The sequence below is a fragment of the Elaeis guineensis genome, chromosome 3 (assembly GCF_000442705.2).
Source record: "Elaeis guineensis isolate ETL-2024a chromosome 3, EG11, whole genome shotgun sequence".
Taxonomy (NCBI): Eukaryota; Viridiplantae; Streptophyta; class Magnoliopsida; order Arecales; family Arecaceae; genus Elaeis; species Elaeis guineensis.
The window spans coordinates 120,912,480-120,936,702 of record NC_025995.2 but is presented as its reverse complement, the minus strand read 5'-3'; the positions used below and the strand labels follow the sequence as shown (position 1 = coordinate 120,936,702).

At 42.1% G+C, this 24,223-nt stretch overlaps 1 protein-coding gene and 3 pseudogenes across 1 annotated transcript; 1 reads left to right on the top strand and 3 right to left on the bottom strand.

Annotated features, from left to right (window-relative positions):
• Nucleotides 1-297, bottom strand: part of LOC105041456 (dnaJ protein ERDJ2-like) — a 15,920-nt pseudogene extending 15,623 nt beyond the window's left edge.
• A 10,360-nt stretch (nucleotides 298-10,657) lies between these two features.
• LOC105040480 (peroxisomal membrane protein PMP22) lies at nucleotides 10,658-14,969 on the top strand. Its single transcript, XM_010917026.3, is given in 8 exon segments — nucleotides 10,658-10,980; nucleotides 11,062-11,160; nucleotides 12,269-12,323; nucleotides 12,326-12,369; nucleotides 12,701-12,776; nucleotides 14,402-14,472; nucleotides 14,553-14,638; nucleotides 14,734-14,969. Coding segments are annotated over 8 exon segments (552 nt in total). The 5' UTR covers nucleotides 10,658-10,908; the 3' UTR covers nucleotides 14,783-14,969.
• A 1,050-nt stretch (nucleotides 14,970-16,019) lies between these two features.
• Nucleotides 16,020-17,436, bottom strand: LOC140856343 (probable F-box protein At4g22030; annotated as a pseudogene).
• A 2,036-nt stretch (nucleotides 17,437-19,472) lies between these two features.
• LOC140856342 (probable F-box protein At4g22030) lies at nucleotides 19,473-20,760 on the bottom strand (annotated as a pseudogene).
• Nucleotides 20,761-24,223: the final 3,463 nt, after the last annotated feature.

The following is a 24,223-nucleotide window of genomic DNA, read 5'->3' as shown; positions in this document are numbered from 1 at the left end:
TGGTTTCCATGGAATCGAATCGAAAGAGAGATTGAAACAAGAAGGGAGAACTAAAGCGCGCGAGAGAGATATATCAAATAGAAAACGAGGGAAGAGACGAGGGACGGACCTTCTTGCATTTCGAATCGCGACGTCGCCTTCGGCCCTCCTGCTTTCCTCCTCCTCTCCTCCGAGGCGGAGGAGGAGGGAGGGAGGAGGAGGAGCAGGGAGGGAGGGAGCCGGCTCTGAGTCGATCGTCCCACCCATTTGCACTTCTCGCCAGAGAGCTGTTCCTTGTGGACCTTGTTTGAAGGGGAGCTCTGAAGTGGTGCATTTCCATTTGAGATCGTACGGCTAAAGCACTTCCCATCAGATTAGATAGGAACGGACCAGATCTTATCTAAGACCGGCTCGGAGTGACGCACTGAGCCCAACCCAAGTTGGTTTCCCCGGCGGAACAGTCTTTGCCCGCTCGCTCGTGAGTGCGAATTCGCTGCGACCCGTAGTGATACTCTCACGATCGTGTCCGTGGCGGATCTTTATTCGCCGTGCTTCTCTAGCCCTGACCGTGATCAGGATAATCCGCAATCAAGCGTGCAGGGACATTTTGATGTTTTAATTTGATGAGTATTGGCGTAGCCTATATATGACATATCTATCACAAGCTTAGCAAAAGGCTAATTTAAGTAGAAGTCTTATTTCTATGCTAATCCTGATAAGGAAAATTAAGAATTATTTTTTTTTAATTCAAAAAAATATTTTTTAATGGTACAATGATATATAGTAAAAAATTGAAAAATTATTTTAATTTTACTAGAAAGTTGAAAAGATCGATCTGAAAAATATTTCATTTTGAAGCTTCTCTCAAAAGTATTTGACCAACATCAAAAAATTATTTTGATTTGAATGAAATTTTTCTGATGACCAAAATACTTATTAACAAATCTTATAATTACATCTTATACCATATCATATTATATTATTATACTATAAATATAATATAATATAATAATAAATTAATATTATGATATACTATAAATATATAATATAATTTTATTATACTATTATTATATTATAAAAATATAATCTAATATAATAATATTAATAATAGTATAATATCACTATATTATAATATAATACAATCTATTAGATTATAATATATTATATTATAATTATAATTATATAATATTATAGTATAATGTTTCTTCAAATATTATATTATATTATATGATTCTAATATTATACGATATGATAATTTTTAATATATAATAATATATTATATTATATTATTCTCTATTATATAATATTTTTTATTATAATTTTATCATACCAAAGATATTTGCTTATTTTAGTTATCCAATATATGTTAAAATTTTAAAATATTTTATAAATATAATTATCAAATAGTAAATAATTTTTTATAAAAATTTTATTTTTTAAAATTTTATTTTTAAAAATTTTAAAAACCCTATTATCAATTGCAATCTCTAACGGATCTCAGACTCTAAAGAGTCCAACAACCCAATAGGATATAAAAATTTTATCTATAAAAAAAACTTAAGACCCATATACGTCGAAGACATAGATGCATCACGCTCTCTTTTTTCTCTTATTATTCCCAGTATTCTGTTTGTCTTAGACATTGGAGGCCCTAACTAAAGCCAATTTGCCAGGCTTTTCTTTTCTTTTTGTGTAGATCAGCATTTCCTATGATACATTGATGCTTTATCTTCCATTATAATAGATTGATCAACACCCTCCTCATCTATAAATTATTAAATCGAGTTTTGCGCATCAACAGCCGTCTGAGGGAACAGGAAAAAAAATCTCACCTTCCCTTGTCGGACCTGAGCATCTTCGCAACGATTTCATCATTGGTGTGGTGCATCCATGAGCACCCTGCACTTAACTCCTTTTCCACGGCTGCCCCAAGTGCCGCCGCCTTTTCTCTGCATGGAACACATGTCCTAGTAGACCATAACACAAGCCCTAGAGGTCACTCCTATGCGCCACTCGTGACAACGAGCACCATGGGCATGGGATGCACGACCGTGCGTCAGGCTGGCTAGACCTATTGGCACTACGGCCACCCTGGCTTTTACCACTGGCACACTGCCATGGGCCGCGAAGTTGCAAGCCGCCGCTCGGGCCATGGAGCCACTAGCACATGAGCCATTCATTGCCGCTACTTTGGACCCTACATTGAGCAAGGCCTTCTCTGGAATTGGCTTGGTCCAATCTGCCGCGTCTCTTTAGCAAGGTGCGCTCCTCCTCCATCGGATCCATCGCATTCCAAACGATGTATGGTTGCGTGCTCCGAGCTCCTCGACGGGCTTTGTTACCGATCGCCGCTGTCTATTAGATCAAGGTTTACTTCTCAGTCGTTGCTGAGAGATATCGCATTGCCATTTACCTCTCGTTGTCGATCGAGAGGCTCCACACTGTCGTCATCTCTTTGCGGTTCCCAGCCACTATTGCTATTGTGATTTGGGCTAGGATTCAAGCCCTCTTGATGAAGGACACCGGGCCGGACTCGCCTCAAGCAGGTCCAAAAGAAAGATCCGATCCAAAAATGGATCCGGTTAACTCAAACCAAGCCTAAGCTAGTTAATTGCCGCATCATAGACCAAATGAGGGACTCGTTTGGTTGACGAAAAGTGGAGGGAGGAAGAGTTACTATCTGGGAAGTGAAGAAAGTGCCTCTTATTTGGTTGGAGTTTCAAGAGGAGAGAAAGTGAAAAAAATACTTTCTATGGGAAGTCACTTCCCACATTTCATAAAAAGTGAAAATTCATAGAGAAGATGGGCTTTGGCACTTCCCGTGACATAAAAAATGGTAATATATTTTTTTTAAAATATCTTTTTAAGATATATAATTAAATTTAGTAAAATATCAATAGATGGTTAGGATGAAATACTGAATAGTAATATAATCTTATATTAATATTATCTTAATATTCATATAAATATAATATTAATATAATATCATATTTATATCTATATTAATAAATTTATTATATTAAAATATTCATATTATGTTAATATAATATTAATATATTAGTATTATATTAATATAATAAATTATTATGATATAATGTTACATTATAATATATTAATATTATATTTATATTAATATATATATAATATTTATATTTATATAAAGTTTATGAGTAAAAATATATAATTTTATATCTATTAAAGATATAATAGATATTTTATATAATTTTTTTAAAAAAATAAATTTTGTAATGAGTTATTTTTTCATTATCAACTAAATATATTAAAATTTTATTTTTAAAAAATTATTTTTTAAAAAATTATTTTCTAGCCTCAACGAGTGGTTCTAACTGCCATAACAGTAGTGACACGTTGGAAGAGACGCAGCAGCATTTCTACCATATCAACAGTCACGTCATCTGCCAAATCAGTAGGATTAGTCCACATCATTTGTCACGTTACTCGCCACCTTAGAATCATGGAGCTGACTGGTTCGATTGAGTTGTGTTGACCAGACTGGTCCAAACCAGTCTGATTGCTTTGATCGCCCTATTCATCCAGTTTTTGAGCCAGTTTTGGACTGATTCTTTATATTTTCGGATGTGCTCTTTCCATTTTTGGCATCCATTTGCCTTAATTATGCCTCTTCCCTCAGTTCGCTATCTGCAACTGTGAATAAATTTGGCACCTCTTTACTTATTTTTATCATTTTGAATGAATTCAATGTATTAGCTCGCTCTACTGGCATGTAAAATGGCAAAAATCTGCCGAGTTTAATAACTCAGGATGGAAACCAAGCAGTGATAACATGGCAATGGCAGTCAGACCGGGTTGCAAAATATATCATAGATTTCAATTAGCTACATTCACATACACTGTATGAATTTACTTATTTTTATCATTTTGAATGAATTCAATGTATTAGCTCGCTCTACTGGCATGTAAAATGGCAAAAATCTGCCGAGTTTAATAACTCGGGATGGAAACCCAAACAGTGATAACATGGCAATGGCAGTCAGACCGGGTTGCAAAATATATCATAGATTTCAATTAGCTACATCCACATACACTGTGTGAATTTACTTATTTTTATCATTTTGAATGAATTCAATGTATTAGCTCGCTCTACTGGCATGTAAAATGGCAAAAATCTGCAGAGTTTAATAACTCGGGATGGAAACCCAAGCAGTGATAACATGGCAATGGTAGTCAGACCGGGTTGCAAAATATATCATAGATTTCAATTAGCTACATCCACATACACTGTGTGAATTAATCATTCGTAACCAGACTACTTTAATTAATTTCAAATGCATAAGCTTTGAATCTATGCAGGCATGAAGGTGGCTTTAGTGATGTAGAAGAGTCCTAGCTCAGGCTAGGTACGGCGACAACCATAGGACTGATCATAGAAGAGTGATTGATCGGATGAGTCTATTGAATATCGGTAGGACATGTCTTTGAAGGACCACCAACCAATGGGTTAAACTAGTTACTGAGTGCTTTGAGAACTGTGTGACCCTTTTTTTTTTTTAAATGCTTTGAGATTCAGGTTGTTGTCTTCTTGGGTGTGATTGCTGGAGATCTGGTCGGCTATTGGAGCCATCGAAGCGGTGAATGATGGCGAAGGAGACACGAGACCAATCGAGTGTCTCGAAGGGCGACGACTGGAAGGAGACGAGTTAGAAAGGGGCATTGCAAGGGCGGACAATATGGGTTTCACCGGATCCATCATCGGAGGAGATGACGGAGCTCACTCGATAGTTTTCGGAGGTTGTGGAGGCCTCGATGGTGGCTTTTCGAGAGCGATCGGTGAGGTGGGAGGCATCGGCAGCGGTGGGAAGGAGCCTAGGGCAACGGGTTTCGCTGGAGTTGGTGGCTAGGGAGTTTCGACTCCGGGAGCGGTCAAAGGAAAGGTTACGGTTTACGAACTGGAGAGGAGGCTGCTCTTCTTCTTGTTTGGGGAGACGGCGGTGCGCGATCTGGTCCTCTGGTGGCCTTGGATGATGGTAGGGCAGGCCTTAGCCCTCGAACTGTGGAGCCCGGCATTTTTTTCTGATAGAAGGGGCAATCTTGATGGCATTGGTGTAGGTTCGTCTTCCACGACTTCCAGTGGAGTACTGGAATGTGGAAATGCTTCGGGAGGTGGTGTGGCTCATCGGCTAGCTGGCTTTCTTTGACGAATGCATGGCAGACCTGAGGCGGTTGGGGTTTGCCTGTGTTTGCATCAAAATTGACCTCGGCCGCCCTCTGCAGTCGAGGGTTCTGGTTAAGGGGCCGGCAGGCCCATTATAGCAGTGGTTCATGTTCGAATGTGCCGATAAAGTTTGTCTCCATTGTGGATACTTCCACCCGTTGGAGGACCAGTGTTAGCCGGGGAAAGGAGTTGCGGCGGCGAGGTTGGGCCCAGAGACTAGGGGGCAGAAGGAGACTAGGGTACGATGGGGCCCCCTCTTGGGCCTTGGTTGTTGGCCGTCTATCAGTGGGAGCTGAGGTAGGAGGCTGGAGTGGACAAGAGGAGGCCGATGATGGGGTCGACTTGGCACGAGTCACTGGCAAGTCAACTCAGGTCGGGAAGTTCTACGGCTGACTTGATCTGGGCGAACTCAAAGCCTGGAGACGACAGATGGATCCAGCTGTCCAAGGTTGCGTGGTGGAGATCGCCCGACCAGTCGCGTCCGACGGCAGGGGACCCAGAGATGCATGCTGGAGGTAGGGGGCAGGTTTCGGGCCCAAACCCATTTGACCCGTTGGCCAGCCTGGGGCCTGTGGGCCGGGATGGGCACGCAAGCATGCTGGGCACTGCTGTCGGGGGTCCAGTCCAATTGAAAGCGGGCCAAGCAGGAGAGGGAGTAGGGTGCGGGTGGCGGGCCAGCCCAAGTGAGCCTGACCCCAAGATTCTGAAACGGGCCGGGCTCCAGTGAAGCCCACTAGCCGAGATTTGGGCCTGGAGAGCTCCAAAAAAGTTGGAACAAAGAAGAACAAGGGAAAGGGAAAGGTCGTGGCCTCCTTGTCCACGGATCCAAAGGCGACAGCGGGATCCCAGGGCTCTGGAGTCTTCATCTTTGCTGTTAGGGCCCCGATGGAGGTGGAGGAAGGCCCACTGGAGCCTAGAGGAGTGAGCCGAGAGTTTGGTGCCCCTGTGGTGGCAGGGGTGTTGGAGTGGAGGCCTGAGCTTGAGATGGAGGGTATCCCACCTAGGGGTGTAGCAGTTGAGGGTTTGGAGCACATGAAGGCTTCAGACATAAACCAAGACCCCTCTCATGAGGCTACGGTGGCTAGACTTAGGCAAGCCATCCACGATGAGGGGACAACCTTCGAGATGGAGGACTCAATGGATGACGTGGCTGAGATGGACTCTCAAATCGTGGGGGGTACGAGTGTAGGCCCCCTTCTTGGTGAGTTTTCTCCATGAGGATCCCGCTCTGGAACTGTCAGGGGATGGAAAAGCCTTCCTTTTGGTCGACTTTCGATCGGTTGATCCAGCAGCATGGTCCTGATGTTTGTATGCTGAGCGAAACTCGCCTCTCTGAGGATGGGCTCATCCGAGCTAGATGGAGAATCCCTATGGCCTAGAGCTCTTATGCTATGGAGTCTCGAGAACTGTTGGGAGGTATCTTGATGATGTGGCATTGTGGATGCTTGTCACAAATGTGAGCAGAGGTGGTTCTAGTCATTATGGACCAATCTGGTGGGCCCTGGCTCCTTTTTGATGTCTATGCGAGCACCAAGCACAGGGATTGAAGGGTGCTCTAGATGGAGATTTTTAGACTCCTGATGTAGGGCGTGCCTTCTTTGGTGGTTGGAGACTTCAATTACATCATGGGTTCCCATGAGAAGTGAGGTGGTAGGCAGTAAGGGGACAGCGTGAAGTCTAGAGAGTTTAGAGAGTTCATCAGTAGCACAGGATTGATTGATCTCGGATTTATAGGTCCGAGATTCATCTAGTGCAACAACTGACTTGGGTTAGCTCGGATTTGAGAGAGGATTGATCGGGCACTTGCCTCTGCTGACTGGATCTAGCATTTTTCAGGATATTATGTTCAGCACCTGCCGAAGATAGCCTTGAATCATTGTTCGATTCTTGTTTCAATGGATGGCCTAGACTGGCCCAGAGCCCCCTTTTGATTCGAAAAGTTTTGGATCTTTTATTTGAGATCTTGGAACTTAGTTCGAGAGGTGTGGAGGATGCCGATCTGTGGGGATGTGAGGTACAGGATGACCCATAGACTAGAGCTGGCTAGACATAGACACCTCAGATGGAACCATTTGGAGGTAGGCGACATCTTCCAATGGATTAAGCAAGTTGAGGCGGATATTATGAAGCTGTGGCTGAGAGAGGACCAGGATGATGGCTTACATAAAGCCAGAGATGGGGGAGCTCCGCAGTAAGCTCTTCGAGCATCACTCTCTACTGAGGCAGTAGGAGATCTTATGAAGATAGAAGTCTAGAGTTCAGTGGATTCAGGAGGAGGATCGAAACACCAGATTTTTTCATCAGTCCACCATGATCTGACGGTCCGCCAACCATATCAAGCAGTCATGGAGGAGTGATGGTAGTGTTGTGGATGATGGTGGAGGGATTTGAGTAGAGATCCTCCACTTCTTCAAAGATCGATGGACGATGATGCTTGGTGAGGACTACTCCATCCCAGGTGCCCAGTCGGTGGCCTGTATCTTCGTGTAGGAGAATGATATTTTGACTAGCCCGATGTCTCTTGAGGAGGTGCATGGGGCCTTTAATCTCTTGGAGAGGATAAGACCTCGGGACCTGATGGCTTTCCTCTGTTGTTCTTCTATCGATATTGGTCGATCATCTGGGAGGAGGTAGTGGAGGCGGTGTAGGCGGCTTTCGAGTCCAGGGGCATTCTGGTGGCATGGAAGCGGATCTTGATCACCCTCATTCTGAAACGGCTTGATGCTTCGCTCCCAAAGCACTTCAAACCTATCAGTCTCTGCACCACCCTCTACAAGGTATGTGCGAGGGTTCTGGTGAGGCGGCTGAAGTCGTTGATACCTCATCTGATTAGCCCGAAATAGGATGCTTGTTTTGGGGGTCGATCTATCATCGATAATATTATGCTGGCCCAGAAGTTCATACACGACCTCCAGAGAGCTCCCTATCGTCGTAGCCTTATGGCGATCAAGCTGGATATGGAGTGATCGTACGATCGGATGTGCTGACCTTTCTTCTGGCGGATGCTTTAGGAGTTGAGTTTTTGAGAGGGATGGATTGACTGGATCATGGACTGGATTGTGGGCCCGAGCTTCGCCATCCTCATCAATGACATCCTGACAGAGTTTTTTTTTCTTTTGTTGGCCTTTGCCAAGGTTGCCCTCTCTCCCCTTACCTATTCATTTTATGCACTGATGCCTTATCTAGGGTATTGAGAGCAGCAGTTTAGGGGCAGGCCCTGGAGCCGTATTGGCTTGCTCTTAGGACCCAGCCACTCTCGCATCTTCTCTTTGTAGATGACTGCCTTCTCATTGGGTGTGCATTGACCCGAAATACAGAGTGCTTTGCCTCCATTGTCAGGGCCTACTGTCGGTCGTCGGGATAGTTGGTCAACATTCAGAAGTCTGCGATCATCTTCAGCTCGAAGATGAAGCCCTAGGTCAGATCAGCGATCTGAGAGATCCTGGAGTTTCGAGAGTAGACTGGGATGTTGTCTTATCTTAGAGTTCCAATCACGAGCCGTCATCTATGGTGGGCTGAGTGCAGGCCTTTGGAACAGCGGGTCCAGGAGTATCTTCAGGGTTGGCAGGCTGATGCCCTATCCTTCATAGGTAGGATGATTTTGGTGAGATTAGTGCTGAACTCTATTTCGATTTACCTCTTGGCCAATACGATTGTGCCGGTTGCTTGCATTAGAGGGACAGAGCAATAGTTTTGCAACTTCTTGTGGGGTTTTGGATGCGATTGTCATCGAGTCCGTCTACTTTCTTGGGAGGTGGTGTGCCAACCTGTGCGAGATGGTGATTTAGGGATCTACTCTTTGTTGACAAGGAGGGATGTATTGATTGCGAGGCATATGGCTAGATTCTTGATCCAATCGAACAGTTTGTGGAGTAGGATGATGAGGGTCTGCTATGGTGAGTGCAGCCATGGGATCCCATCCACACCGCTCGAAGATGCTCTTTTATTTGGAGGGAGATTTGCACTCGAGGGCCCGACATTACAGACCAGATCAAATGTTTGATTGGGGATGGACGCTCGGTGGAGGTGATCCAAGATACCTAGATTTCGGGCATTTCTTTTTCCCACTAGCCGACCCTTATCAGCATTGAGGTGGAGGACCACTTGATGGTGTCTGACCTCATTACTGCCGACGGCTCCAGTTAGAGAATAAAGGAGATCACTTGGCTCTTTAAGGGCCCACTTGCGGAGCGGATCCTTATCATCCCGATTCCAGTGCACCCCAGTCAGGATGCGAGAGTCTGGGGGCATTCCTGCTATCTGAAGGTTTCCTTGAGGAACCTCTCTCAACTATATGGGCCAACGCCTGCTAGGAAGATCGAGACTACCTGGATTTGGAGAGTTGGTGATCATCCTAGGGTCAGGATTTTTTTTTAGAAACTTGCTTGGAATCGGCTTCCCACTCGGATACTACTCAGGGATAGGGGCATGGAGGTTCCGACCTTCTGTCCAATCGTGGGATGGAGGACAAGTCTGCGGAGCACGCTGTTCTGCACTGTCCTAAGGTAAGGTTCATTTGAAGACAGGCGGGCGGTTACTCTTGGGAGACAAGCACTGATCTCTGGTTGGTTTCCTTTCTTAGCTTGATTCATTAGAGTGTGACCAACGGGTTGACCGCTGTTGCTGGACGGATGGCATATATTGCTGACCAGATTTGGCTGTCTAAAAATAGCCTTGTCTTCGATAGTGATATGATTCCTGCTTGTCGGGTTTTGGACAGAGCTATCTGTCTTGCTTAGAAGTATTACCAAGTTCATACTGCCACTCCGTTCCTTGGTATCTCCGATCTCTAGAGCTCCCTGGTTGCCTCGACAGCTACCCATAGGGTTCTATCCATCCCTTGAGAGCCCCTATCCTCGGGGTTTGTTAAGGTAAACTTTGATGGCAGTGTTAGAGATGGGAGAGGTGGAGCTGGCTTTATCATCCGTGGCCTTGATGGTAGATTTCTGGCAGCTAGTGGCTTCTACCTCTTTGAGCTTCTGTCCTAGGGGCGGAGCTTCATGCCGCCTGAGCAGGTGTTACTTTTGCCAGACAGCAGCTTCACGCGGAGAGGATCTACCTTAAGGGTGACTCTGCTACGGTCATTGCTTAGATTCAGAGAGGTGCTAGATAGCTCGAAGGTCATTCTCTTATCCGGAATGTTTAAACCTCTCTTTGTCAAACTGCGGTAGTCAAAGTTCAACATGTATATCGAGAGATTAATATTGCAGCAGACTGGGTGACGGCTTTTATTGCAGAGTACTCTGACGACTGAATTTAGAAACAGGGTGAGAACCGTCCGTTGATTTCGTGAGATTTTATGTATCTTGATCTTTTGGACTACGCTCGCAATAGATTGGTGTGATCGTCCATTTGTATAAAAAAAAAAAAAACACCAATCATATACAAAATATTTATTTAATATTTTTATTGTCAATTTTAATTTAAACGTGCATGGCACGTGTGACAAACAATTGATATTTAATACACCCAGATGTCGTCGGTTGGCCGAGCGGCTTGAAGAGGGAAGACCGGCGTCCTTTTGTGGTAAGCAACAAAGCTCCCATGGGATCTTGGTATCAGGTTCCCTAGGAGATGCCCTAGACCCGTTCCACTGGAGTTGGTTGATCCGCCCGAGCCCCGCGTCCGGCCGACTTCTCCCTTGATTCCACTTTTATTAAGAGGAGAGGAGGCGGCACTTCTTCCTTCTGAGCAAGAGAAGGAGAAGCTGAAGAAGAAGAAAGAAGGAAGGAAGGATGGGCGAGATAGCGAAGAAGGGATGGGAACAGTACATGAGGCAGCTCCAACTCCACCCTTTGCGGACCAAGGTATTTCCTTTTCATCTGCTACCCCTCCTTTTACTTCTACTGAGTGATGGCTGGGTTGTGATTCTTTTGCTCTGCCGACAGGCCATCACTGCCGGGGTATTGGCAGGGGTCAGCGATTCCGTGGCGCAGAAGCTCTCGGGCATTCAGAGGCTTCAATTGAGACGGCTTCTTGTTAAAGTGGTATATTTTTCTGCTTTTTTTCATTTTTTTTTTCACGTTAATTTGTAAGGGGTGATTGGGCTGGCAAAGATTCTGATGTGATGCTGTTGCTAGCGAATTTTGTTCTGGAAGGTGATGCCTTTCTCTGAAGGGTTATAAGAAACCAGGTAGCTGTCGAGGCTTTGGAATTCCATTTTGCTGAAGCCGAGGTGAAATTAGGTTGATTATATATATTGACTTAGTTAAGGATCCGAGACGTGGGTGCATAGGCATCTTTCTTTTGTATACTGGATCTTCGACTGTAATTATACCTAATACATATTGTTCGATTCTGATGGAATAACTAATCCTCAGAAAATGTCATCTAGTGGTGTGATTCCATGTGAAGAAGGATTTCCTTGGCATAGTTGGCACAGAATAAACTGATTGAGAGGATCAAATGTGAAAGGAAAATTTGTGGTTATAATATGAGAGAGTTGACGTAGTTTATATGTTATAGTGATTAAGAGCATGCCTGCATCATCCAAATGCTTGAAAATTGGGAGTCTGGCATTTCTTTCTTTCTTTTAAAAAAAAAAAAAAAAATATATATATATATATATATATAGTAGACCACCATTTTCTTAGACACTCACCGGGAGTAGTACATCACTGAAATACAAAAGTATCCAGCACTTTGTGAGCGCATACAGTCTGAAGCGCACTTTTCCTCCATGGGCACTCTGTGAGCACATACTCTTGTTACCCTGTCATGTATAAGAGATTTTTTATGCATGTGCAGAAGCTGATACTTCATGACAGCATGCTGACAAGTTATATAGTTGAATCTCTTAGGCTACATGATTTTGATTACTTGTGCTGGTTACATATTGTCACCCTCAACATCATATTCGAAATAATACATGTCTTTCATGTATGGCCTCTTCAGAGATATTATTGCATTTCATTATAATTCCTTGAAGATGTTTTATGTTTTAATACTCATAGGTTCGATCTCATGCTTACACATATGCTGATACATGTAAAAGATATGCATTCAGTATTTATTTGCATCATAAGAATATGCATATGCATGTATTGGCAATTACTGATTAATTTCAGTTATGTATGCTGACATGATGCCATTCAGCTCTTTGGATTCGCCTATGGTGGACCATTTGGGCACTTCCTGCATAAGCTGTTGGATATCATTTCAAGGGGAAGAAAGACAATAAGACTGTAGCCAAGAAGGTAAAGTAATATTCATCCTTAACTCCTTGGTCTCTGGAAGGTGATATAGTAAGGTTCACTAGAATCAGTGAGAAAAGATATAAGAAAGCTGGTCTCTTCATGAGTAAGTAAATGTGACAGTTCACAAGATAAATTTGACCAGTCCATAGAGATCCACAAGGGACGATTCATGAGCACATACCAATCGATACAAACAAAGCACCTAATATGATAGCAATCGATTCTAATTAGATCTGGACATCCCAATGCGATGATAGCGGGCTGTTCTTGGAATTAAGTATGAATCTTATCAAGTTACTTCCTCACACATTGTGGTGATGTACTTTTTCAGGTCCTGTTGGAGCAGCTGACATCTTCTCCATGGAACAATTTCCTGTTCCTGCTATATTATGGATTAATTGTTGAGCGTAAGTTCCTTTCTCTGATAATTCAATGGCATCTTAAGAAGGTTTTTGCATATTGACCACCACCCCTCCCCCCAACTGAAAAAAAAGAAAAAAATAAAAAGAAGGCATTTGAATAACTTGGTACTTGCTTGAAGTTACTGGCTGTGCTACATGCTTGACATGCATGCATGTGGCATCATGCCAAGAAACCTTTTCTATCCACGCAACTTTCATGCTCCAGCTCAGGTAGATATCTTTATTCAAGTTTCTGCAAATAATGTCACTTGTGCCACAGGATCATTTAGTCATATGTATGCAATGTATTATCACAATGTTGAATTCTATCAGCTATTTTGATATATTATATTTTCGTCAATCTGTTATACAGTAATCTTGTCACCTTTCATATATTGGCGTTGTTTTGGTACAAAAGCTATTTTTTTGGTATGAAGGCTTAAAGAAATACTAGTTTCATAATTATCTGTCTCCATTCTTTTTCACATACTAAATGATACTTGTTTGCTCATATCTAACTTGGAAATTACTTGAACAATACTCTTCTGACTTCCAATCATGAATTAACTTGTTAGTTATGCGTTAAGAAAACATATCAAAATTCTGGTTTTAGTTATGATTCAATTATGGTTTATGTCTTTATGATAAGCACATGAAGCATGCTATAAGAGAACATGCATTATTATAGCCACAGCCATAGCTAGGCATTTTTGGAATGGGCTGGGAGGTCAATAGCTTTATTGGTTTTCTTCCAGTTATGCATGACTTTGAAGATGTTCAAGGAACAAAGCAAAACCTAGGTGTGAGTCAAACAGCTTCCTACTAGGCTGCATGCACCGTGCCTTGCTTGGTAACTTGGCTTTTAATGGTGGTTGTGGATTCGGATTTGCAAATTTTTAATCGTGTTGGATAATTATGAACCTTGTTTTTTGTAGATGAGCTTCCATAGCTAGCACAATTTCTAGTACGTGAGCTTCTCATTTGGTTCTGCTCAGCCAGCTCTGAGCAAGTAATTGTTGGGTGTTTAAGAACTTCATGCTAGAACAATCCAAAAACTCTGACCATGCATCTTCTGCCTGCTCGCTGCATATCAAAGGTCCTTATTAATCCCGGGCTAATAGCGCTCTTCTTTAAAACCCTATTCTCTGACTCTGGTAATCACATTCACTGAAGACATGTCTTATAACAGCACAAATCCAGCAGTCCAACTAGGGAAGAGACAGATCTTGTTTTTTCATTTATGGTTAAATATGTCCAGCACTTTATGTTGATGATGATAGAAAGATAGCCCTAAAGATTAGAACAATTTCTGACATCACCCTCTGACAGCATTGTGCAGGACCATTCTCCTTGGGTTATGAGTATCTCTATTCTTGTATCTCTTTGAAGAATGCTTGTCGGGAGATCGTTGCTTGCTATCTCTTATCATGCTGACTTCGTAATCGCTAATAGAGAAGACAACTTCATTTGTTCCTCAAACTTGGATAAATCTGTTAGACCATTGAAAAGGGAAAAGATAGAAATAATGAATTCATCAGATCATTTGTGTGCAACAAGTGATATATTAGACGTATCTGACCTCAGAATATATTCATTTATTGCATCAACTAATACGAAGTCTTGTAATTTAGGGAGACCTTGGGTGCAGGTTAAGAATAAAGTTAAGAAGGATTATCCGTCAGTGCAGATGACTTCATGGATGGTATGTAAAATCTGCATGGGTCTTACCTCATGGTGATTTCTGAGCATCCAGCCTGAATAACTATTTGACATACCATGCAGTTCTGGCCCATAGTAGGATGGATAAATCATCAATATATGCCGCTCCAATTTCGTGTTGTATTTCATAGCTTTGTTGCCTGTTGCTGGTATGTTTTAACGTTATTTGGACTAGTTTCATTCTCCTGCCTTTTGTATATTTGATATATTGGTCAATCTGAGTGTCTTTTGGTGTTTGCCTCAGGGGAATATTTTTAAACCTTAGAGCCAGAACTATGGCCTTGAGTAAGTGATGGACAAATTTCTGGCTCGGGGAGCTGTGCTTGAGTCATTTTCAAAGACCCGATGGTGCCGATCTATTTGGTGTTATTCAGTGTATAATTGTTGTTTTATGGCATTTTCATGAAATGAAACATATCTGTGGTTGTTAGATTTATCTTTTATAAAATTGGGTATCCTTCTATACCCCTTGGCTCTTAATCAGGTCTATTGCTCTCATTTTAACTTGTTTCATGACATTTCTTCATTGGGCCTCAGGTCGTTTTCATTTCTCTGTACCTCTAGTGGACTGCTATGGAAAATTATATCTATATATTTGTGTTACTCTTGCATGACAAGGCCACCACTTACCAAAAGAATTTCTAATCTATATGTTACACAGGCTGCTGCTATTCATCAGAACATTTGGGAATTTAAATATGAAGGGATGCGAGTGGTTAACTACCAATTCGTGTAATTTTTCCAAAGTACTAACACTCTTATTAATGTTCTAAGATAGACTATCTTTTAATGTTTCAACAAGAAGATAAATCAGAATCTTAAGCCAGTTGCTAACTACTCTGTTATTAGCATTAAAATACCATGAATTGATGTCGTGTATGGATGAATTAAATTAATTAAGAAAAATTTTCTTTTCAGTTATCTGGCAGCAGTATGATTTCAGACGTTTACCCATACAATAATCTCTGTCAGCACAAACAGCTCGATGTGAGATGATAAAGATCAAGCAGCTTCCTTGAATGCTAGGTAGCCTCTTCTCTATCTCTAAAGCAGAAGCAAGTTGATTCCAAGAACCTACACATTCTGTCCTGTTTTATTGAGCCTTGATCCTTGCCCGGTTTCCTTTGTATTGAGCACATATCTTGCTTTACCTTTTAGTAGAGGAGGAATCTTAGGTAGATTTAGTCTACTATATGTGCTGTAGATAATTAAGTTAATGAAAAGCTGCCGCATCAGTATTTTGAATTGAAATATTCTGCAACCATCTCAACAGCGATGTGTTCAGATGGTTAAGCGGTGATATACTGAGTTGGTTACAGAATTTTCAATTCAAAATGTTGATGTTGCAGCTTTGTTAAGGATTTCTCCTAGTGGAGGCGCTCTTCTGATGATACATCTCAACCAGTCCAAACCTTCCCGCGTGTTGAGGGAAACTCTCAGCTGAGCCTTCCTTTGGGCAAAAAATGTTTGCTCAGACAAGTCTATGAAACAGAACATGTCCGGTTTTAGTATTCTCTCAAAATTACTATATCCAAGAAAAAGTAAGTTTTATCTTGCCGAACAGAATGTACAGTAGAAACAGTCCGGAAAGCGGATGATACAATCAGAACAGCTTTCCGGCGAACTCTTTAATGTCTTCATCGTTGCATGAGGGAGAAGCATATGATGCCAAGTCTTTGAGCTCAGGGAGGCTCCTTCCTAGCTGCAATGCCATCTTCATCTCAAACAACTCCCCATTCTCCCTCTTCTGCAGATCTCTTTCCCCCAAATTCGACTCAATTTCTTCTTGTAACCTCCGGTAGAACCCGGCGTTGTTGCGAACATATCAAACACCATTCCAACCTGCCCACCATGCTCCAAAGTATTCACTACAGCTGCAAGCGCCCCTCCGACAACCCCAAGCAATACAGGCAATTGCCCAAGAGCAGGAGAGCCAATCAAACCAGCACCGGCCGCAGCCAGGCCAGCCATTAGAGGGCCCGAGGTGGCTAAAGTCTTGTTAATGCTCAAGGCCAGCTTGCCCTCCCTCACATACTTCTCCTCGTCTTTCACCTTCATCACTCTCAGAATGCCCTTCATCTCCTCCTCTAGCTCCTTGCTCCAGCCGTTGCTTTCCACCCCATTAACATACTTTGGACGTGTCTCCTTCCGCCTTAGTTTAGGCCACCATCGAGTAGGCTCCACGGTTTCAGGGAACTTCTCGAGCATCCCGGGGAGCAACGGCAGTGGGTAGGCCTTCTCGAGTGCGAGCACCTTCTCCATAGCCTCCTCGACATCCAATTCGGCAGGGGCTTCGTGGGGCGAGTGTCGCATGGATCGATCTCTCGAGCTGTTCCACAACCGGGTCGCATTCCTTTGTTCTTCTGCTAGCTGGAAGGCTGGATCTTGTTGACGACCAGCATCATCCCGGTTGCAGCAGTGAACAAGACCATGGAAGAGAGCTTGAAGGCTAGGAGGTGGGGTTGGCTTCTCCCAGTGGATAGACGAGATTCCAGCCATGAGGGATGCAGTGAGGTTGATGGAGTTGATGGAGTGGAGGAAGTGGTGATTCCAGTTATTCCTCTGTGCTCCGATGATCGCGTGCATCTCTGCTCGATCCGCTACTGCCTCGGCAATGGCATGAAGCTTGGCGATGATCAATCTTCATCTTTGTTACGTGTTGCGGTATGTGTTTGGCTTTGCCCTGGTGGCAGTGTTCTCTTCTCTCAGGATCAAATCCCTCATGGCGATGTTGGTAATTGGTGGCTTTGGAAGAGAGATCCTACCCTTGATTCTGACCTTAGAAGGGGCATGAAGACTAGCAGAAAACCTGCTGCCGAATGGACTGACGATGATTCTGCTGCTGCTGCTGCTGACGATGATAATAGATTCTGGGCTTGAAGAGCTGCCATCTCTGTGTTCCTGCTGCTTAAAACTTCAGATTTTTTTTTCCTCTTCCGAAGTTGCAGTTTGTGCTGGTTTTTGGTTTTGGGATATGGTGAGATGGGACGCCTATGTACATATTTATAATAGCTTTGGCTATGAGACCGAGTTTAGGTCTGGAGGTTGTGGTTGACTGACTTGGTTTAGGGTTTAAATGTTAGAATAACGGAATTGGGAGAAGTCTTAGAGCGTGGAACCTGTCAATTTGCCTGGGTTGGACCTTAATAAAACTGGGACCGGGTCCCTGGGCCCTGTCCCTGACCGTTTATTTGTGGAACAGGAAGAACTTGGCGAGCCGCGTTTGCGGTTTGTTGGCTTTGACCCAGTAAGTAATTTAATCTGTGCCAAGTTTTACCCAAAAAAAAAATTCTGAAGCCAACATCGACCAACTGCTAGATAAAAGTCGTTGGAGGTCATTAGAATAATATTCTGTTACATGGGGTTGGCCTGACCCTCCCTGTATCTGGCCGTGATTAAAATTCAAGATTATAAGACCTGTACAAAGGATTACTACACTGCGGCAATTTTAAATCCAACCTGTAAGTTAGCGTGCTTGTTTTTAACTGTGGTAAACGAGCATAATTTTTTCAGTTTAAAAAGCCTGACTTACGTGGCACAAGGGGATTGGTGTCATTCTTGGACAGTGATTCATGGTAGGGCTGGTGGGATTGAATTCCATCTTCTCTTCTGCACAAATCCACCTTGATTGGCACAATAATTATTTTGAGATCTAATGCAAATAAACAAAAAAAAAAAAATTTAAGCATGCTTTGAATCATGAATAGGATGATCCAATGGTTGGCATTACGGAAGAAGAACAATCATTCCTGCTGCATAAAAAGTACAATTCGGATAATGAGGATTGGCCCAAAAGCATTTGTTTTCACATTTAGGGAGGTCATAATTATGCGAAAAGACTTCATGTTCTTTGGATGGCGAGATCTTGTTATGGATGTGTTGAATCCCAACAAAAAAAAAAAAAATTTCATAGTAGAGATCGGAGAAGAAATTGCTTTGGCTAACCTAGCTCTGAAAACAAATTATGCCATCACATCATATAAAATCTTTCCACCAGAAAACATCACACGAAAGTCTAAATGCCTCAATGTCCGTAAATATGTACGGTAGAGACTAGAGAATCCCAACTCACCCCACATCCACCGAGGAGAAGAAAATGCCCTCTTAACCACAAGGGGCATGGCGAGGCCGATCGCGCATATCAAGAATATAATTTAATATTATATCTGGAACTATATATCACAATATATCATTATATAAGTAATTAATATATTATTTTTAGAACGGTTAGGAGATTTGAGTTTTTAAATTGTTATTTACATCAACAAAAGAAAAAAATTTCGAAAGTACATGTTGTCTGTACAACGCGACAAACATATGTATATAACCAATAATAACTATATAATAATGATTATAAACACGTATTACTTTACGGTCCATGAGGCATGCAAATCCACCGGCGCGTGCCTGTAGAGCAGCATGTGGGATTGTGCATCTTATGCAGGTTAGGTCTCTTTCATCTATCTTTTCTTCTAAATATCCCCTTATTTTAGCAAAAGCACCAGTCAATTAATAGATTAAATATTTTTATTATTTAAAAAAATAAAAATGGCCGAGAATACCATATTAAATATGTTTTGCACACATATTCGAATAGTCAATGTTAATAAAATTGGGACCATGTACCTTCTATCAAATGCTTAACATTGAAACATGAGTTGCACGTACCAAACGGTCATAATGCAACAGGTACCTTAAAAACCAGCGTGTCATTAAGGAAGAGAGGAAGATAGAGAAACAATTCCTGTTATTTTAAAACATGTTCTCTCAAAGATACTTCGAATTTCTTGTAACATTTTATAACCAGAAAAATAGCTTCAAAAAATTCTCATGATACATTCTATAATTTCCATTCATCGCAGAAGCCACTGGCTACATATACATTTAATTTCCAAACTATCACAACACCAAATATTTACACCTCAAAGAATAATATAAAAACCAAAAAATCAGCAATCCTTTTACACACCAAATATTTACACCTCAGAATAGCTTCCCAGCAAATTCTTTGATATCTTCATCTTTACAAGACGGGGAAGCATAGGATGCAAAGCCTTTGAGCTCAGAAAGGCTTCGCCCAAGCTGCAAAGCCATCTTCAGCCGAAACAACTCCCCATCCTCCCTCTTCTCCACCTCACTTTCCCTCAAGTTGGACTCGATTTCCTCTTGCAACCTCCGGTAGAAACCGCCGCAGTTGCGGAGCAGCTCAAACACCATTCCCACCTGCCCGCCGTGCTCCAGAGTATTCACTACCGCTGCAAGTGCTCCTCCGACAACCCCCAGCAACACAGGCTGTGGGCTGTCAACAGGAAAGCCGATGAAACCAGCCCTTATTGCAGCCATGCCGGCGAAGAGAGGTCCGGAGATAGCCAAAGTTTTGTTAATGTTCACCACAAGCTTCCCCAATTTCACATACTGCTCCTCATCTTTGGTCATTAGAACTCTAAGAATTCCCATCATCTCCTTTTCCAGTTCCTCGTTCCAACTGTTGCTCGCCATCCCATTAACGTACGCTTTCTTCGTTTCTTGCCCCCATCTCTGCATTTAGGCCACCAACGTGTAGGCTCCACGGTTTCTGGGAACTTCTCCAGCATCCCTGGAAGCAAAAGAAATGGATAAGCCTTCTCGAGTGCGAGGACTTTCTCCATAGCCTCCTCGATGTCCGATTCGGCAGGCGCTCGGAGCGCGAGGGTGCTGTGGATCGATCTTTCGAGCTGCTTCCACAGTCTGGAGGCATTCCTAGTTTGCTCTTCAGCCAGCTGAGAAGGCTGGATTTTGTTGACGATCAGCATCATTCCTGTAGCTGCGGTGAACAAGACCACGGATGAGAGCTTGAAGGCTGAGAGATGTGGTGCTGCTTCTCCCACCGTGAGAGCCGCGGAGATGCCCGGCCATGAGGGAAGCGGTGAGATTGATGGAGTTGATGGAATGGAGGAAGAGGTGGTTCCAGTTGTTCCTCTGATCTCCAATGATGGCATGCATCTCAGCTCGGTCCGCTAGCTACGGCCTCAGCGATCGCCAGGAGCTTGAATACCAAGCGATTATCTTTATCGGCTGTACTCATTGCTTGATGAGGTTGGGTGTAGCTAACGTCCGAAATATTATCTTCTTTAAGGCCGACTAGTTCTTCCATTTTGATCAAAGCAGGGAGCTTTGGAAGGGAGATGGCCTTTGCTCCCAGACGGGAGGGGACGTGAAGACTGGCGCAGATCCTTCGTTGATTTGAGAAGGAAGAAGATGAGAGGAGATTGCTAACTTGGAGGGTGGCCATGGTTATATATATTTGCAGCTTGATCTCTTTTGTGTGGGTTGTGGCGGTGAAGTGGCTTAGATATCTCTGTTGCTTTGAGGCTTGTTTGCTGCGGTATCGAGGATGGAAGGGTCTAAGGTGTTAATGAGATTTGAATTTTGAATATTATTTTTATGGATTTGAATTATAATTCGATCCGAAAAATTCGCGTTGAGATCTGAATAAAATTTTTTGGAAAGTCTGTGATTGTAACGGAGGGTATGGGCCAATAGATCTATGCCCGAAGTTCACCACTGACCTCATTAGGGGGTGAGAAGGACAACGCTCCCCGTGGTACGGATCAGTATAAATATTGTACTTTCTATCAATCTCGATAGTTTTGTGAGAGAGATTTGGAAAATCAAATTGCGGTTAGGGTTTGGAGAGTTCTGAGTGATTGTATTTCTCTTTTCATCATAGTAAAATTTTTCTCTCGTATGTTGTCCGTGGATATAGGTTTTTCAGTTGAACTACGTAAATTCTGTATTTTTTTTTTATTTTATATAATTATATGAATCTATGTGTTTTATTTTTGTGTTTGTTGTAACATGGGGTTACCTAAATGTTGAGATGGTTGCCTGTGGAACGAGGAGGTGGGCGAGATTTCAACCTGGTTTCAAGTCGCAGTCCCTGACTCTTGACCAGGCAACGTACGCCGTTTGAATTGGTTAAATCTGAAGCAAAATCTTCATCGACCAGCGCTGCTTGGAGGGGGCTATTGGTAGCTGTCAATGAGTACTTTGGGTTTAAAAAAGTCTGGATCGAAGTTAATTCTTCAATTGTCGTTAACTGGATGTCCGACAGCACCAAGGAACATGTCTTCCAACCAGCTTCGCAAGTGTCTCATCCGTGTTAGCAGACATTGCCTGTTGCTGTTCTCAACTGGCGTGTTTTTTAATATCACATGCCTTTAGAGAAACTAATCACCCAGCTGGCAGATTAGCCATGCTGTAAACTTGATTCTATTCGACATGCCGTCTTCCCGATCCGCATATCCTTTCTCTCGTCATGGCCGACGTGACATGGCAGGAGTTATCTTCCCTCGCGCGCGTGTAATGTTCTTTGCCTCTGTTATTGTCTTGTTGGCGCTTTCGCCCCACGTGTACCAAAAAGAAGGGGGTGTGAGAGTTGATATGGTAAGCTTTGCGCTTTGGGTGAGACACTCTCTCCTCCATTTGCCTCTCGACTAAGCTAACATTAACTATATATAGATTAGAATTAGAATACATTAACAAAAATTCAATGGGCTTTTTTGCGGTGATAACGTTTTATCTGCATCCTTTTTCAATTAAGCAACTAAGAATGATCTTCAGAAAAGCAAGGATCGACCATAAAAATTTTTGCATGAATTTTTAGATTAAAAATGGTCAAAAAACTGTATTGAAAAATCATGTAGAATAATTGAAAGATTACTTAATCTAGAAAAAGATTATCCTACCTTTATATTTTAACTAGGCCTTTTTAAATAAAATAGCCTCACATAAATATACAGATCGTTTCTCACATTCAAGTGATGTTATATCCACCCTTTTTTTTTTAGTTTTCATGTAACTAAGAGGAGAGTGATGTTACTGTTTGTGGTTTGCGCTAGAAAGCTCCAAGTACCTTGGAGGGTTGGGTGATTGTTATAACCATATATAAAAGTGGAGAGGTGGATTTATTTATAACCTCTCACCAATGAAAGGAAAAGATTAGTTGCAATTCAAATGGATATAAATGCTTAATTGTGTACCATCAATGCGGAAGAATTGCAAAAGGTTCTACATGATACTTCTGGAAGACTAAAGCTATAGGTACGTGGTTCTCTTCTATAAAGTTGTCAATTTCAAAGAAGGTTATAATTAACTTTTTTATTATTAATATTTTTACTATTCATTTGGAATGAGCCATTTATGTTAGATAATATTGGATCATGTCACTACCTTAAGTGATTTGGTATGCTTCTAGCTTAGTCAATTTGATAATAAAAATGCACAAAAAATGACTTGATGCACATGAAAGGAAATTTTTTTGCATGGCAATTTTGGGTAGTAGGGGTATAATGGTCTTGAAAAGTCCAAAATATTCATTTTTGTAAGACAAACTTAGTATGATTTTATAAAAAACACAAATAATTAAAACTACTCTGGAAACATCAAAATTTCTTGTTTCAGTGTGCAGTAATGCTTAGTCCATACATGAACAATACCCCTGCTTCATTCACTTTCTCCCTTCACAACGCTTGTATATTTTAGACCACCAAGAAATCGTGTCAAGTGCATCTCAAACCCATGACCTTGTCCAAAGAGGAGTAGGCATCAACTACAAGACTAACGCATGCTTTCTTCGTTTCTTGCCCATTCCTTTGCTCTTCAGCCAGCTGAGAAGGCTGGATCTTTTGACGATCAGCATCATTCCGGTAGTTGCTTCCACAATCTGATATATTAGATGTATCTAATCTCAGGATATATTCATTTATTGCGTCAACTGATACAAATTCTTGTACCTTAGGGAGACCTTGGGTGCAGGTTAAGAATAAAGTTAAGAAGGATCATCCCTCAGTGCAGTTGACTGCATGGATGGTATGTAAAATCTGCATGGGTCTTACCTCATGGTGATTTCCAAGCATCCAGCCTGATGAATAACTATTTTGACATACCATGCAGTTCTGGTCGGTAGTAGGATGGATAAATCATCAATATATGCCGCTCCAATTGCGTGTTGTTTTCATAGCTTTGTCGCCTGTTGCTGGTATATATGTTTTTGACGTTATTTGGACTAGTTTCATTCCCCTGCCTTTCGTATATTTGATATATTGATAAATCTGAGTCTTTTGGTGTTTGCCTCGGGAATATTTCTAAACCATGGAGCCAGAACTATGGCCTTGAGTAAGTCATGGACGAATTTCGGGCTAGGGGAGCTGTGCTTGAGTCATGTTCAAACACCCGATAGTGCCGATCAATTTGGTGTTATTCAGTGTATAATTATTGTTTTGTGGCATTTTCATGAAATGAAACATATCTGTGTTGTTAGATTTATCTTTTATAAAACTAGGTATCTTTGTATACCCCCGGCTCTTAATCAGGCCTATTGCTCTCGTTTTCACTTGTTTCATGACATCTCTTCATTGGGCCCCGGGTCTTTTTCATTACTCTGTGCCTCAAGCGGACTGCTATGGAAATTTGTATCCATCTATTTGTGTTACTCTTGAATGACAAGGCCGCCACTTGCCAAAAGAATTTCTAACCTATATGATGATACACACTACTTTTGAATAATTTATCAGAACATTTGAGAATTTAAATAAGAAGGGACGCGAGTGGTTAACTACCAATTCTTGTTTTTTTTTCCAAGACTACTAGCACTCTTATTAATGTTTTAAGATAGACTATCTTTAATGTTTCACGAGAAGATAAATCAGAATCTTAAGTCAGTTGCTAGCCACTCTCTTATTAGCATTAACGTA